This window comes from Trachypithecus francoisi, unplaced genomic scaffold, assembly GCF_009764315.1.
Source record: "Trachypithecus francoisi isolate TF-2019V2 unplaced genomic scaffold, Tfra_2.0 Lachesis_group3, whole genome shotgun sequence".
NCBI lineage: Eukaryota > Metazoa > Chordata > Mammalia > Primates > Cercopithecidae > Trachypithecus > Trachypithecus francoisi.
The window spans coordinates 139,068,756-139,085,214 of NW_022681468.1; the positions used below are offsets into that span (position 1 = coordinate 139,068,756).

The 16,459-nt window shown below is 39.5% G+C and overlaps 1 protein-coding gene across 2 annotated transcripts in view; it reads right to left on the bottom strand.

Annotated features, from left to right (window-relative positions):
* Window positions 1-16,459, bottom strand: part of AP4E1 (adaptor related protein complex 4 subunit epsilon 1) — a 102,656-nt gene that overhangs the window by 28,182 nt on the left and 58,015 nt on the right. For both annotated transcript variants that reach the window (XR_004432001.1, XM_033190123.1), the window contains exon 16: window positions 2,300-2,423. Coding sequence is in view for 1 of the 2 variants with exons in the window: in XM_033190123.1 (XP_033046014.1) it covers window positions 2,300-2,423 (124 nt within the window). In the remaining variant the exon portion in view is untranslated. The remainder of the gene's footprint in view (window positions 1-2,299; window positions 2,424-16,459) is intronic.

The window sequence follows — 16,459 nt, forward strand, 5'->3', positions numbered from 1 at the left end:
CTGCAAACAGAGGCAATTTGACTTCTTCTTTTCCTAACTGAATACCCTTTATTTCTTTCTCTTGCCTGATTGCCCTAGCCAGAACTTCCAACACTATGTTGAATAGGAGTGGTGAGAGAGGGCATCCCTGTCTTGTGCCAGTTTTCAAAGGGAATTTTTCCAGTTTTTGCCCATTCAGTATGATATTGGCTGTGGGTTTGTCATAAATAGCTCTCATTATTTTGAGATATGTTCCATCAATACCGAATTTATAGAGCGTTTTTAGCATGAAGGGCTGTTGAATTTTGTCAAAGGCCTTTTCTGCATAAAACATTTTTAACTCTATTAGATGCAGCTTCTTCCCAAACAAGAAAGCCATTTCCTTACTTTGTCACATCAGAATATTTACCAAAATTATTCAGATTGATCACGAATATTATTTGGTAAACTCAACGCTTGGGTAATGAAGACAATGGTGGTAATGACAATCCTTATTAATATCAGCAACTACCATTTATCAATCACTTACTATGAACTGGGCTGTACTATGTACTTTACACATGTCATCTCATTTTATTCACTCAATTATGTTTCTAAAGGTAACTTAATTATGTTTCCGAAATCAAAATAAACCTTACAATGAAATTCAGCTCCAAATAAAACATTTAAACAAACGCATCACCAATTTTCAAGGTGGCTGGAAAGAAACTCTGCAAGCATTTTGAGCAAAGTATACAGCTTCCTCAGGTGACTACTGATGGTCCCTGACTTACAATAGTTCAACTTAATGATTTTTTTGGCTTTACAATGGTGTGACAGCAATAGAGTTTAGTAGAAACCATACTTCAAATTTTGAACTTTTATCTTTTCCCAGGCTGGCAATGTGATAGGATATTCTCTTGCAATGCAGAGATAACAATGAGCTAATAAAATAATAAATAGGCTGGGCACGGTGGCTCATGCTTGTAATCCCAGCACTTTGAGAGGCCGAGATGGGTGGATCACATGAGGCCAGTAGTTTGAGACCGGCCTAGCTAACATGGTGAAATCCCATCTCTACTAAAAACACAAAAAATTAGCTGGGCATGGTGGCGGGAGCCTGTAATCCCAGCTACTGGGGAGGCTGAGGCAGGAGAATCACCTGAGCCCAGAAGGCAGAGGTTGCAGTGAGCCGAGATCGTGCCATTGCACACCAGCCTAGGCAACAAGAGTGAAAATGTGTCTCAAAGTAATAATAATAATAATAATAATAATATAATAAAATAATAAATAATAATGGGCCAATGATCAGCAGAACTGAGTTCTAGACATAGATCTGGTGTTTGGTAGATCTGACTTACAATATTTTCAACTTATAATGGGTTTATCAGAATGTAACTCCATCATAAGTTGAGGGGCATCTCTGTACATGCCTTCACTGGGTGACTGACTATATGGCTTCCTCAGGTGAAATCAATCACCTTATTTTATGTTCACCTCTATATCTGTCAATGTTCCAATGAGATGGTTACAAGATATATTTCTCAGAAGAATGAGGAATGTAAAATGATATGTTAAATATCAACCTGGATGTATAAATTCTAATATGCCTCTAAATATATATATATATATATAAAATATGTAGCAATAACACATATTATTACTACATATAAAGCTTGTACACATTTTATGCTGTCTTGGAAGGTAGGTAAGCTCTTAAAGAACATACTGTACAATATAAATACCTTAAGAGCAATAAATAGAAACCACTGAAACAACAGCCCATATAGAATTTAGCTTTAAAAACCTTTCTAAACCATTATATTAAAACACATTGTCACAAGTGTGCCTCTCCCTTTGAAAATTATGTGAAAATCACTGAAACAATAGAATTCTTGAAAATTATCCTAAAATAAGCAAATAATGACCATGATGATACAAGGCAGGAGCAGAAGGTAAATGGAATGCTAAAAGACATTTAAACACTCCCGGCCGGGCGCGGTGGCTCAAGCCTGTAATCCCAGCACTTTGGGAGGCCGAGACGGGCGGATCACGAGGTCAGGAGATCGAGACCATCCTGGCTAACACGGTGAAACCCCGTCTCTACTAAAAAATACAAAAAGTAGCCGGGCGAGGTGGCGGGTGCCTGTAGTCCCAGCTACACGGGAGGCTGAGGCAGGAGAATGGCGTAAACCCGGGAGGTGGAGCTTGCAGTGAGCTGAGAGCCGGCCACTGCACTCCAGCCTGGGCGACAGAGCAAGACTCCGTCTCAAAAAAAACAAAACAAAACAAAACAAAAAAACACTCCCATAACCTCCATTTTAATAAGAAATGAACTTACTCTTTCAGTCCTGTCTCAGCACTATTCCCAGATATATCTGAACCAAGAGAAACGCCAGCAGGAGACTGTCGTCCAGTGAAGCCAGATGAAGAAAAGGAGAGTCCATACGGTTCAAAATTGAGAACTAGAATTTTAAAACAATAACAGAGGTTCATATTTAAAACAAAGCAAAAAACTGTCAAAGTTACCATTCACTACCAAAATAATTCAAGACTGGAATCTAATAGCAATTTTTAAACTCTAAGGGGCTTTGAGAATGATCTAATCAAATACTTCCAGTAATAAATCAACTACCATTTGGTAAATGTCTACTGTAAGTCTTCACACTACTAGGTGATTAAAGACAAGCTATCCTTCATTTTTACCTTTTTACCTCCCTTAGAAGCTAAAAAAGACTCAATTAGGAAAGATAACTGACAAACCAAGTCTACCGAAAACTTGCTGCTCCCATGCAAAAATGTTTAATGAGTTATAATGAAGAGGTGACCATGTTTTGCTGAACAAACTGCTCCTGGGTACATTCTTGTACCAAATGGACTGATGGAGTCCTCAATGTGAAATCTCCCTAAGGTTAACATAGATTCTGATTCCTTTTAATCTGTATAACCTAATTAATTCAAAAGAGCCAAGAAAATTCATACTGTTACTGTGGTAGAGCAGACGCCAATATCCATTCTCCCTTTCTTTCTATGTAATAAACCTCTCAATTCTTATCTAGATCATGACCACCCAGAGACATTTACAGACACCTTTGCCATATGACTGAAGTCTAGCCTATGAAATTACGCACACATTTTGTTTGCAACTTCTGGAAGGAGTCCTCCTGTAATAAAGACAATCTTTCTTCTCCCCCTTCCTCTTCTCTGCTGGCTGGACTGCAACATGATTGCTGGGGTGCAAGAAGCCATCTTGGTTCCAAGTGGAACACCAAAGATGCCAGAACAGCAAGAGAAGTGAAACTTGGGTTTTTTAATAATCATGAAGCCATCATCAACCCTATATTACCTACTTCTGGATTCCTTTAATGGGAGAAAGCAATAACCATCTATCTTGTCTGAGGTCCCACTTTGTTTCTTTATTTTTTAATAGGATAACTCACCAAGCCTAATCTTAACTGACAAACTTTGGACAGTCTAGATTATAGAAAAGGACCTTTTTAAATCACAAAAAGTATCTTAGAAAATATTGTGTCAACTCCTGTAATTACTATTCTCATTTTACAAATGAGGAAACTGTGGTAAACAGTTCGTCTCAAATTACAAAAAATATAAAATGACAAAGCCAGATATGAACTTAGACATTCTAGCACCAGAGCTGTACTCTCAACTATTATATTATATGGTCTCCTCCAAAGGAAATATCACCTATTCCAAAGAATACTAAATAAATGCTTGTTAGTTACCTAAATAAATGATACAGAAGAAGAATCAATGTAAAAAAATAATAATGATGGGCTAATGATCAGGAGAACTGTGTTCTGGACATATCTTTGCTGTTAACGAGGTATGTGAACTAGATCTTCATTTCTTCATCTGTAAAGTGAATAATTCAAACTACGTCAACAGTTTCCAAATGCTGATCTGATAATGAGGCTCAAGCTTACTTCACTGAATCTCCCAAGGACCTTTTTATACATACAGCCAAGCTCAGAGAGATTTAGATATAGAAGGAATAGGAGTAGGGCTCAAAATAAGTCTCATTTTTTAAAAACTCTCTGTGATTCTGATTCATAATCATGTTTGGAAACCACTTATCTAAATCTCTTTAAGTCCTTTCCAACTAAATCTCTTTAAGGTCCTTGCCAACTAAATCTCTTTAAGGTCCTCTCATTTTAAGTTGTTTAATCATCTAACTTAATCATAGTCTGTTTTATGTTGCTATAAGACAATGCAACAGAACGGGTGATTTATGATGAACCGAAATTTACTTGGCTTATAGTTCCAGAAACTGAGAAGTCCAAGAGCATGGCACTGGCATCTGGTGAGGGCCTTCATGCTGCATCATCCCATGGTGGAAGGAAAGCAGAGGGGCAAGACAGCGAAAGAGCAAGAGAAGGCCAAACTAGCCTAGTCTTTTTCTTTTCTTTTCTTTTTGAGATGGAGTTTTGCTCTTGTTGCCCAGGCTGGAGTGCAATGGCACGATCTTGGCTCACCACAACCTCCGCCTCCTGGGTTCAAGTGATTCTCCTGCCTCAGTCTCCTGAGTAGCTGGGATTACAGGCATGCGCCACCATGCCCGGCTAATTTTGTATTTTTAGTAGAGATGGGGTTTTTCCATGTTGGTTAGGCTGGTCTCGAACTCCCAACCTCAGGAGATCCGCCCGCCTCAGGCTCCCAAAGTGCTGGGATTACAGGTGCTCACTGCATCTGGCCCGAACTCACTTTTTTAATGACTCACTCCCATGATAATGATATTAATTCATTCATGAGGGCAGAGCCCTCGTGACCTATCACCTCTTATTAGGTCTCACCTCCCAACACTGTTTCACTGGGGATTGTTTCCAACACATGAACTTTGGAGTACACATTCAAACCACAGCATTCTGCTCCTGCCCCACCAATATCACGTCCTTATGATACAAAATATATTCATTCCATTACGATAGTCTCAAAAGCCTTAACTCATTCCAGCATTAACTCCAAAGTCCAGAGACATCTAAATCAGATATGGGTGAGACTAAAAGCAAATTTCTCTCCAGCTGTGGGTCTGTGAAATTAACAAGTTATATGCTTCCAAAATACAATAGCAGGGCAGGCATAAAGTAGATATTCCCATTCCAAAAGGGAGGAATAGGCCAGAAGAAAGGGGTAAGTGGTCTCAAATAACTCCAAAACCCAACAGAGGAATCAACATTAAGTCTTAATGCTCCAGAATTATCATCTCGACTCCACGTCCCACCTTTTGGGAACACTGGGGCAGGAGTTGGACACTCAAGGCCTTAGGCAGCCCCACACCTATGACAAAGTCCTATGACTTTGGGGCTCAGTCCACCCAGCAGCTCTCAGGGGATTGGAGTCTCACGTCTACAACTCTCCCAAGCTGATGCTGCAAACTAGTAGCATCAGTTCTGGGGTCTCAGGAGTGACCCCACTCCTAAGGGTCCACTAGGCACTGCCCTGGTGGGACTCTCTGTGATGGCTCTGATCCTGTCTTTCTGCTCGGCATTGCCCTAGCAGGGACTTTCTGTGATGGCTTCACACCCATGACAAGTCTCTGCCTAAGCCCCAGGGAGTCCACAACATCTTTTGAAATCTAGGTGGAGGATGCCATGAACCCATGGCTCTTGCACATTGGGCACCTACAGAATTAGCACCACATATGCCACCAAGGTTTATGGCTTGAATCTTCTGGAACAGCAGGTGAAGCCACACCTGGGCCCACATGAATGGCTGGAGCAACCACGGAATGCTGTACCAGAATGCCAGGAGCAGAGACTTGAGGAAGCTCTGGGCAGCAAGCCCATGAAGGGCACCCTGGTCATCCCCCGAAAGCATTCTGCACTCCCAGAGCTTGAGCCTGTGAAGAGAAGGGCAGCCTCTGAGATCTCTGAAATGCCTTTAGCGTTACTCTCCCAGTATCTTGATGATCATTTCTATCACTTGACCAGATCCTTGACCTGGTCTCCCAAACACATTTTCTCATTTTTTACATGGCCAGGCTGAAAATTTTCCATCTTTCTATTATGCTTCTGTTTAGTTATAAATTCCATCTTTAAGTCATTTATTTCCTCTCATATCTTACTGCATGCAGTTAGAAGTAGCCATGCAGCTCCTTCAATATTTTGCATAGAAATTTCTTCCACCAGATATCCTAGTTCATCGCTCTTAAATTCTGTCTTCCATAAAGCCTCAGGCATGAAGAGACATAATTCATCCAAGACTTTTGCCACTTTATAAGAAAGATGGCTTTACTCCAGTTTCCAGTAAGATATATTCCTCTTTCCTGTCAGGGATCTCATACACTTAATGAACCTAGAATTTGAGTACACTTAAGTAACTTAGAGATTAAGAGACAGTGGAGCCCATATTTCTAACAACATTCTGATCATGAACACTTAATCTCTAACTTTCAGATTTTCCCTACAGCTCTCCTCTTCTTCTCAGCCCACATCAGAACTGCCCTTAATATTATGTTTACAGCAATCTAAAATTTTCCTAGCCTGCTCCTTTAAATTTTTCTGCTCTACTCATTACCCAGTTTCAAAGCCATTTCCACATTTTCAGATATTTTTAATAGCAACAGCCTCACTTCTCAGGACCAATTTTCTGTCATAATCCATTTTATGTTGCTATAACAGAATACCACAGAATGGGTAATTTATAATGAACAGAAATTTATGGCTGGGCGGTAATTCCAGCACTTTGGGAGGCCAAGGTGAGTGGATTATTTGAGGTCAGCAGTTCAAGCCCAGCCTGGCCAACACGGTGAAACCTGCCTCTACTAAAAATACAAAAATTAGCCAGGCATGGTGGTGGACACCTCTAATCCCAGCTACTCGGGAGGCTGAGGCAAGAGAATTGCTTGAACCTGGGATGCAGAGGTTGCAGTGAGTTGAGATCATGCCACTGCACTCCAACTTGGGTGACAGAGTGAGACTCCATCTCAAAAAAAAAAAAAAAGAAAAGAAAAGAAAAAGAAATTTATTTGGCTCATTGTTCTTGAGACTGGGCTATCTAACAGCATGGCATCAGCATTTGGCAAGAGCCTTCACGCTGCATCATGAAGAAGACAGAAAGGCAAGAGAGCATGAGAGCAAGAGAGGGCCAAACTCGCTTTAATAACAACCCACTCTCATGATAATGACATTAATTCATGAAGGCAGATTCCTCATGGCCTGATCACCTCTTTACAGTCCAACCTCTGAATACCATCCCAATGGCAATTAAATTTAAATATGGGTTTTGACAAATACATTCAAACCTTTGCACTTACCATCCAACAGTGGTATCTTTTTAATAGCATCTGTGACCGTGAGTCATCCAGCCACTGCATTAACACTTGCAGTAACAGTGAATACCTCAAGAAATGTTTTCTATGCACATTGAAGGTAAAGAGTTGAAACCAAAAAGCAGAAAGAAGCTCAAAATTAGAGGTACAAAGCTTGAAAGTAGAGAGAATAAAAAAGACATGGAAAGGAACAGTATTTGGAGAGCAAGCAGAAAAAAATATTAATTCCGAGTCAAAAGCATTAAGGTTGTCATCTAAGGAAGGGATAGAAAGGCTCAAGGTTGAAAATAAAGTTCAAACCACATTATTTTCATTCTTCAGTGAAAACTCCCCAAGACCCATACAGTGATGAATGCCTAAAAGGACTAAAGATGCTGAAGTGTTAACTACATGTGCAAGAGCTCATGCACATATGTGGAACAGAAGGAGAAAAATGGTATGCAGAAAGAGCCAAGAGAAGGAAGAAGACGGCTGACTTGCAACTTAGTGAATATGTAGAATTTAGCCAGATGAAGAATGAGGGCAATTCACCAGAAGAGAAAACATGAGCTGGAGGCAGAGAGTCCCTGGAGTTGGGAGCCACTGAAGTACTCTAGGTAAGACATAATAAAGTATAAACTATCCTGGGCATAAGTGAATAATTCAACATTTAACCTATTTGTATCCCTTACTATTAATACTTTAGAGGCCTCAATTATATGCACACTCATGTATCATACTTTGTACTACAATTATTTTATACCTTGACCACTTGGGTATATTTCTCTAACCATTCTCAGCTATCATTAATAATTTTTAAAATTTTTTAAATAATTAACTTTATCTGATTATTGTTATTTTATTTTTTGAGAGATTAGCAACCTTAATGGCTTTCCAAAAGCCAGTTAGTAAATACTGTTTCCCCTTATTATTTCTGGTTATCTAGTGCTGGAGTTATAACACATTTTATTAACATTTTAATAGAATAATCCACACTGATTCTGAAATGCTTTTTTTGATGGGAACTTGTAAGAAAGTTTGTTCCCCACCATCTCACCTATTTTTGCTAATTCTTAGTATCCCATGATATTTTCCTGAAGTTTATTCATTTTTCTAACTAAAAGATCAAAGTATCATTTATTAAAGTAACATTTAACTACTACTCTCTGCAAATGATTATAGAAATCTGAGGCTGGGCGCGGTGGCTCAAGCCTGTAATCCCAGCACTTTGGGAGGCCGAGACGGGCGGATCACGAGGTCAGGAGTTCGAGACCATCCTGGTGAACACGGTGAAACCCCGTCTCTACTAAAAAATACAAAAAAACTAGCCGGGCGAGGTGGCGGGCGCCTGTAGTCCCAGCTACTCGGGAGGCTGAGGCAGGAGAATGGCGTAAACTCAGGAGGCGGAGCTTGCAGTGAGCTGAGATCCGGCCACTGCACTCCAGCCTGGGCGACAGAGCGAGACTCCGTCTCAAAAAAAAAAAAAAAAATGAAATCTGAAATAAGATTAGTACCAAAACAGGCTGGCATGGTGGCTTGCTCCTGTAATCCCAGATTTTTGGGAGGTGGAAGAGGGCGGATCACTTAAGGTCAGGAATTTGAGATCAGCCTAGGCAACAGATGAAACGCCATCTCTACTAAAAATACAAAAATAGCTGGGTGTGGTGGCATGCACCAGTTGTCCCAGCTACTTAGTTGAGGCACAAGTTGAAGCACAAGTTGAGGCACAAGAATCACTGGAACCCGAGAGCAATTCTTTTTTTTTTTTTTTTTGCAGCAAGCCAAAAGATTGCAACACTGCACTCCAGCCTGGGCAACAGAGAGAGACTCTGTCCAAAAAAAAAAAAAAGATTAGTACCACAACAGATTGATAATTAAAAGATTCAAGAATTAACTCTTTATGCATAAAATACCTACTTCTCCCTACTCTTTATTTTGTCTTCTAGCCAATCCCAATTCTAAGATATATCATTTTATAATTTATTCTACAAGCATTTATTAAATACTTGCTATATCTTGTCTCATAACCAATTTCCTTTTCTTAACAGTCTACTGAAATTTCAATTTTGCTTTAAAGGACTTTTGAAGCATTGATTTGGGAGGAGAGAGGGAGAATCTAGTTTGAGAGTTTAATCCCGTTTATAATGATGGTTCTATGGGAGAAAATGTACTTGGCAAAGGACTGCATAAGCTTGGGGAATTCCAGGGCTCTTGTATTTGTGTCGGCAATTTAGCTTATTTTAAGAAAGAAAATAGGCAGTGCCAGGAGTCTCCCTACTCTATCCTCCCTTCCCTATCCAACCCTTGACTTCAGTAATGGCAACTGGTGGCCCCCAGATACCTGAAAATAAGGAAATATGACAACTGAATCATACTTCCCCCACTGTGGAAACCCAGGAGCTTTTCACTCTAGGCCCCTGGATGTCACAAGGCTTTTATATGCAGTATAGCCACAGGTTAGGCAATTATAATTCAAAAGTTTACTTTTGCCCCCAGTATATTTTATTAATATATAAAGTTAATGAGAGGAAACTGATTACACTTTGAAAGAGAGTTTAATTTTATAGTACATTAGTTATCACTATGCTAAACAACATATAAAAAGCCTTAAAAGAAAGGGATTGCACGGAATACATGTGCTTTCCAATCCATGAACACAGGATGTGTTTTCATTTATTTGTGCCTTGTTTGATTTCTTTCATTAATGTTCAGTGGTTTTCATTAAACACAACTTTCTCACTTGCTTTCGTTTAGTATTAGGTATTTTGCTCCTTTTGGTGCTGTCATAAATTGGGCTGTCTTCCTAATATCCTTGTCAAATGGTTTGTTGTTAGTGCACAAAAATGCAAATAATTTTTGCATGTTGACTTTGCATCCTGCAACTTTCCAGAATTCACTTATGACTTCTAATAGTTTTTTAATGGAGTCTAATTTAGGGTTTTCTATAAATAAAACCATATTATCTGCAAAGAGGAACAATTTTCCTTTCCAATCTGAATACCTCTCTTCTTTTTCTTAATTGCTCTGGCTAACATTTCCAGTACTGTGTTGACTACAAAAGAGACGAGTGGGCATCCTTGCTTTGCTCCTGATCTCAGGAAAAACTTCTGGTTTTTCATCGTACCATGCTATGATGTTAGCTGTGGGTTTATCATATATGGCCTTTATTACATTGAAATATTGCCTGCTATTCTTAGTTTATCGAGTTTCTTTTTAATCTTGAAAGGGTATTCAATTTGTCAAACACTTTTTCTGCTTTTACTGAGAACTGTGTGGTTTTTATCCTTTATTCTGTTAACATGATATCGCATTAATTTATTTTCAGATGTTGAACCATCCTTGGACCCCTGGGATAAATCCCACTTGATCATGGTGTACTACCCTTTTCTTGAGTTCAGTTTCCTAGCATTTTGCCTATATTCATCAGGGATATTGGCCTGCAGTTTTCTTTTTTGTGTGTGTGTGTGTGTGGTGACTCTGTCTGGCTTTGGTATCAGGGTAAGGCTGGTCTCATAAAAGAAGTTTAGAAATATTCTCTCCTCTTTAAATTTTTGGAAGGGGTTGAAAAGAACTCTCTCTGTGTGTGTCTCTTTTGTAAAGATGGGGTCAAGCTATGTTGTCCAGGCTGGTCTCAAACTCCTGGCTTCAAGCGATCCTCCCACCATGGCCCCCCACATTGCTGGGACTACAGGCATGAGCCACTGTGCTCAGCCCCAATGTTAATTCATTAAGTGTTTGGTAGAATTCACCAATGAAGAACTACAAAAGACCATGAATACCCAAATTAATCTTGAGAAAAAAGAGCAAAGCTGAAGGCATCGCACTTACCGATTTCAAAATATATTACAAACCTATCATAATCAAAACAGCATAGTACTGGCATAAAGACAGACACAGAACAGAGAGCCCAGAAATAACACCAAGTGTGTATGGCCAACTAATTTTGAACAAGGACACCCAGAATACACAACAGAGAAAGGACAGTCTTCTCAACAAACAACATTGGGAAAACCAAATATTCACATACAAAACAATAAAATGGAACCTTTATCTTACACCACACATAAAAATCAACTCAAAATGAATTAAGGACCTAACTCTAAGACCCAAAACTGTAAAACTCATAAGAAAGAAACATAAGGGAAAAGTTGCTTTTTTCTTTTTCTTTTTCTTTTTTTTTTTCTTTTTTTTTTGAGGCGGAGTCTCGCTCTGTGGCCCGGGCTGGAGTGCAGTGGCCGGATCTCAGCTCACTGCAAGCTCCGCCTCCCGGGTTTACGCCATTCTCCTGCCTCAGCCTCCTGAGTAGCTGGGACTACAGGCGCCCGCCACCTCGCCCGGCTAGTTTTTGTATTTTTAGTAGAGACGGGGTTTCACCGTGTTCGCCAGGATGGTCTCGATCTCCTGACCTCGTGATCCGCCCGTCTCAGCCTCCCAAAGTGCTGGGATTACAGGCTTGAGCCACCGCGCCCAGCCTTTCTTTTTCTTTTTTTGAGATGAAGTTTCACTCTTGCTGCCCAGGCTGGAGTGCAATGGTACAATCTCAGTTCACCGCAACCTCCACCTCCTCGGTTCAAGCAATTCTCCTGACTCAGCCTCTCAGATAGCTGGGATTACAGGCATGCACCACCACGCCCGGCTAATTTTGTATTTTCAGTAGAAATGGGGTTTCTCCATGTTGGTGTGGCTGGTCTTGAACTTCTGACCTCAGGTGATCCGCCCACCTCAGCCTCCCAAAGTGCTGGGATTACAGGCGTGAGCCACCATGCCCAGCTGGAAAAGCTGCTTTATGACACTGGTCTTTACAATAATTTCATGGATATGACACCAAAAGTATAGGTAACAATAACAAAAATAAGCAAGTGGCAATACATCAAACAAAAAAACTTCTGCATAGCAAAGAAAACACTCAACAGAGTGAAAAGGCAACCTATGAAATAGGAGAAAGTATTTGCAAACCACATTTCTGGTAAGGGTTAACCTCCAAAATACATTAATCCTATGACTCAATAGTTTTGTTTTTTTTTTTAAACTGATAACCTGATCACAAATAGGCCAATAACTTAAATAAATATTTCTGTAAAGAAGACATACACATGGCCAACAGGTATATGAAAAAATGCTCAATGTTACTATTAGCAAGAAAATACAAACCTGAAACCATAATAAGGCATCACCTTGTACCTGTCAGGATGGTGATTATCAAAGAAAAGAAAATATACCATGTGTCAGTAAGGATGTGAAGAAGTTAGAACTCTTACCCATTGTTGATGGGAATGCAAAATGGTGCAGCCACTGTGGAAAGCAGTATGGAGATTCCTCAAAAAAGTAAAAATACAGGCAGTACACAGTGGCTCATGCCTATAATCCCAGTGCTTTGCAACGTCAAGGTAGGAGGATCACTTGAGCTCAGGAGTTTGAGACCAGCCTGGGCAACATTAGGGAGACTATGTCTCTACAAAAAATTAAAAATTAACCAGGCATGATGGCATGCACCTGGAATCCTAGACACCCAGGAAGCTGAGGCAGTAGGATCACTTGAGCCCAGGAGTTCAAGGCTACAGTGAACTACGATCATTCTACTGCACTCCAGTGTAGGTGATAGAATGAGACACTGTCTCAAAAAAAATAGTAAAATAAAATAAAATAAAAAATTGGTCGGGCACAGTGGCTCATACCTGTAACCCCAGCGCTCTGGGAGGCCAAGACAGGTGGATCACTTGAAGTCAGGAATTCGAGACCAGTCTGCCCAACATGGCGAAATCCCGTCTTTATGAAAAATATAAAAATTAGCCGGGTGTGGTGGCTCATGCTTGTAGTCCCAGCTACCCAGGATGCTGAGGCAGGAGAATCGCTTGAACCCAGGAGGCAGAGGTTGCAGTGAGCTGAGACTGCACCACTGTACTCCAGCCTAGGTGACAGAGCAAGATTCTGTCTCTAAATAAATAAATAAATAACAATACAACTACTATATGCTCCAACAATCTCACTTCTGGGTGGGTATTTATCCCAAATGAAGCACTCCCATGTTCATTGCAGCACTATTCACAATAGCCAAGTTGTGAAAACAACTTAAATGCTCATCAGTAGGTGAATGGATAAAGAAGATGTCATACACACATACAATGGAATTCTGCAATATACAACAACAGGGATGAAACTTAAGAATATTATGCTAAGTGAAATAAGTAAGGCACAGAAAAATATTGCATGGGTCTACTTTTATAAGGTACCTAAAAGTCAAATTCATAGAATTGAGGAATGGAATGGTGGCTGCCAAAGGCTAAGGGGAGAGAGAAATGGGGACTTACCAATCGATGGGCATGAAGTTTTAGTTAAACAAGATGAGTAAGTGCTAGAGATCCGCTGTACAACATTGTATCTATAGTCAATCATAACATATTATACACTTAAAAATTCGCTAGGAGGGGAGACCTCCAGTTAAGGTTCTTAACCACAATAAAATAAAATAATAAAAAGATTTAAAAAGATAAAAGACAAAAAAGAGCAAATGCTTCTGGAGAAACAGAACATCAAGCCTATTAATAATGTTCATAACTTTTTGGTCTCATTCTAGGATCAACAGTTTAGTTGTTGTCTGAACTCAATATGCCTAGCACACAGCCTGGAAAATAAGTACTCAACAAAATTACTAAAGGACAAATAGGAAAAAAAAAAAGAAAAATCTTTCAGCACTGAATTTTTCAGTATTGACATTCTGAACTCATAAACAGATAATACATTTATTCACTGATCTCCCTTTATTCATATGCATACTTCCCTTCTACCATCCAAATAACTCAATGATTTCCCCTTTACCAAAATCATGACTGATGTATTTTCGTAACAGGCTGCATTTCTTAAGTACAAAGTTACTCTTTCCTTTATTAACTGTTTCTAACTTAAATCATCAGATATTTTGTTGAATGAAGAATTCTAATACACTTAAGAAATATTAGACTACTCACAGCCATGCAGCTGTGTCCTGTGCGACAGAAACATCCCCATAGGGCTACCCTCAGAAGACATGCCCCCCATCTCCAAGGCCAGCCAAACAGCCTTGCACCCACATCACGAGCCTAAGAAAGAACCCCATAGGCTACTCTTGGCAGACGTGTCCCCAGGCTGGCTAGGCAACGACATGCCCATGCTTCCCAGCCAGGGTAACAGCTCCATGGCCCCAACCTCAGTAAGCCAGAACCCAAGTTGGCTGACTCACTGTGTACATGCACATATCCATGACTTGAAAACAGCCTGGGAAGCCTGCCCTGGGCCACCAAGAAACTCACGAATACCGCTAGAGCAGATTACAGCTAAAGAAACTACACGGCCAGGCACAGTGGCTCACACCTGTAATCCCAGCACTTTCGGAGGCTGAGGCGGGTGGATCACCTGAGGTCAGGAGTTTGAGACCAGCCTGACCAACATGGTGAAATCCTGTCTCTACTAAAAATACAAAAATTAGCCAGGCGTGGTGGCGTGTGCCTATAGTCCCAGCTACTTGGAAGCTGAGATGGGAGAATTGCTTGAACCTGGGAGGCAGAGGTTGTTGTGAGCCAAGACTGTGCCTCTGTACTCCAGTCTAGGTGACGGAGCAAGATTCTGTCTCAAAAGAAAAAAAAAAGAAAGAAAGAAAGAAAAAAACTACATGAAGACTACATTACATGTCCACCACCAAGGCCTTAGTACCCTACTGAACTTATACTCCAAAACCCATTTATACAAATAAGTCTTTCCCTTCAAACTCTACTACATAAACTTGAAAGAGTCAACTTTTCCACCAGATTCATACAAATCAACATAGGAACAAATCAACCATGAAAAAAGAAACATGTCACCACCAAAGGAAAATAATAAATTTCTGGTAACAGACCTTCAATCATAAGGAAATATATGAAATTCCAGAAAAGGGATTCAAAAAAACATTATTAAGGAAACTCAGTGAGATACAAGAGAATACGGACAGATAATTCAATGAAATCAGGAAAATAATACATTATTTGAACAAGAAATTCAACAAAGAGACAGAGATTATAAAAAAGAACCAAACAGAAATCCTAGAGCTGAAGAATTCAATAAATGAAATGAAATACATATGCAAGAGTTTCAACAACACACTAGAAAGCAGAAGAAATAATTTCTGAAGTTGAAGACAGGTCTTTTGAAATAACACAGGAAGACAAAAAGAAAAGAAAAAAGAATTTAAAAAAAATTAAGAAAGCCTACAGGATTTATGGGACACCATTAAGCAAATAAATGTTTGTATTACGGGCATTTCAGAAGGAGAAGAGAAGGGAAAATGTGAAGAAAATAATTAATGAAATAATAGCAGGAAACTTTCCAAGTCTTGGAAGAGAGAACATCCTAGTCCAGGAAGCTCAAAGAATCCCAAATAGATTCAATCCCAAGCAGGTCCTTTTTGAGGCACATTTTAGTCAAATTGTCAAAAGTCAAAGACAAAGAATTCTGAAAGCAGCAAGAGAAAAGCTTCAAGTCACATATAAGGGAATCCCCATTAGACTAACAACTGGATTTCTCAGCAGAAACCTTAGAGGCCAGGAGAAAACAGGATGATATATTCAAAGTACTAAAAGAAAAAAGAAAAAGAAAAAACAGCATGAATATCGTACCCAGCAAAGCTATCTTTCAGAAATAAAGGAGAAATAAGATCTTTCGCAGACAACCAAAATCAAGAAATTCATTACCAGTAGACCACCCCTTACATGAAAAGCTCAAGGGAGTCTAGAAGTGAAAAGACAGTAACTACCATTATGAAAACATTCAAAACTATGAAACTCACTGGTAGAACTGATACACAAATAAGAAAAAGAAAGAAATCAAACTTTGTCACTGAAGAAAACCACCCAACTGCAAAAATAAACAATAAGAGAGCAAGTAAGGAACAAAGCATATGTAAAATACCCAGAAAACAATCAAATAGCAGCAAATCCTCACCCATCAATAATAACCTTGAAAGTAAGTGGATCAAATTCCCCCACTTAAAAGACATAGAATCACTGCCTGGGTTTTAAAAAAACAAGACTCAACAACATACTGCCTACAAGAAACTCACCTCACTTCTAAAGACACAAAGACTGAAAGTGGGGGGTTGGAAAAAAATATTCTAGACAAACAAAAACCAAAAGTGAGCAGAAGTCACTACACTAATAACAAACAAAACAGATTTTAAGTTAAAAGCTGTAAAAGGAGACAAAGAAAGATACTGTACAATAAAGG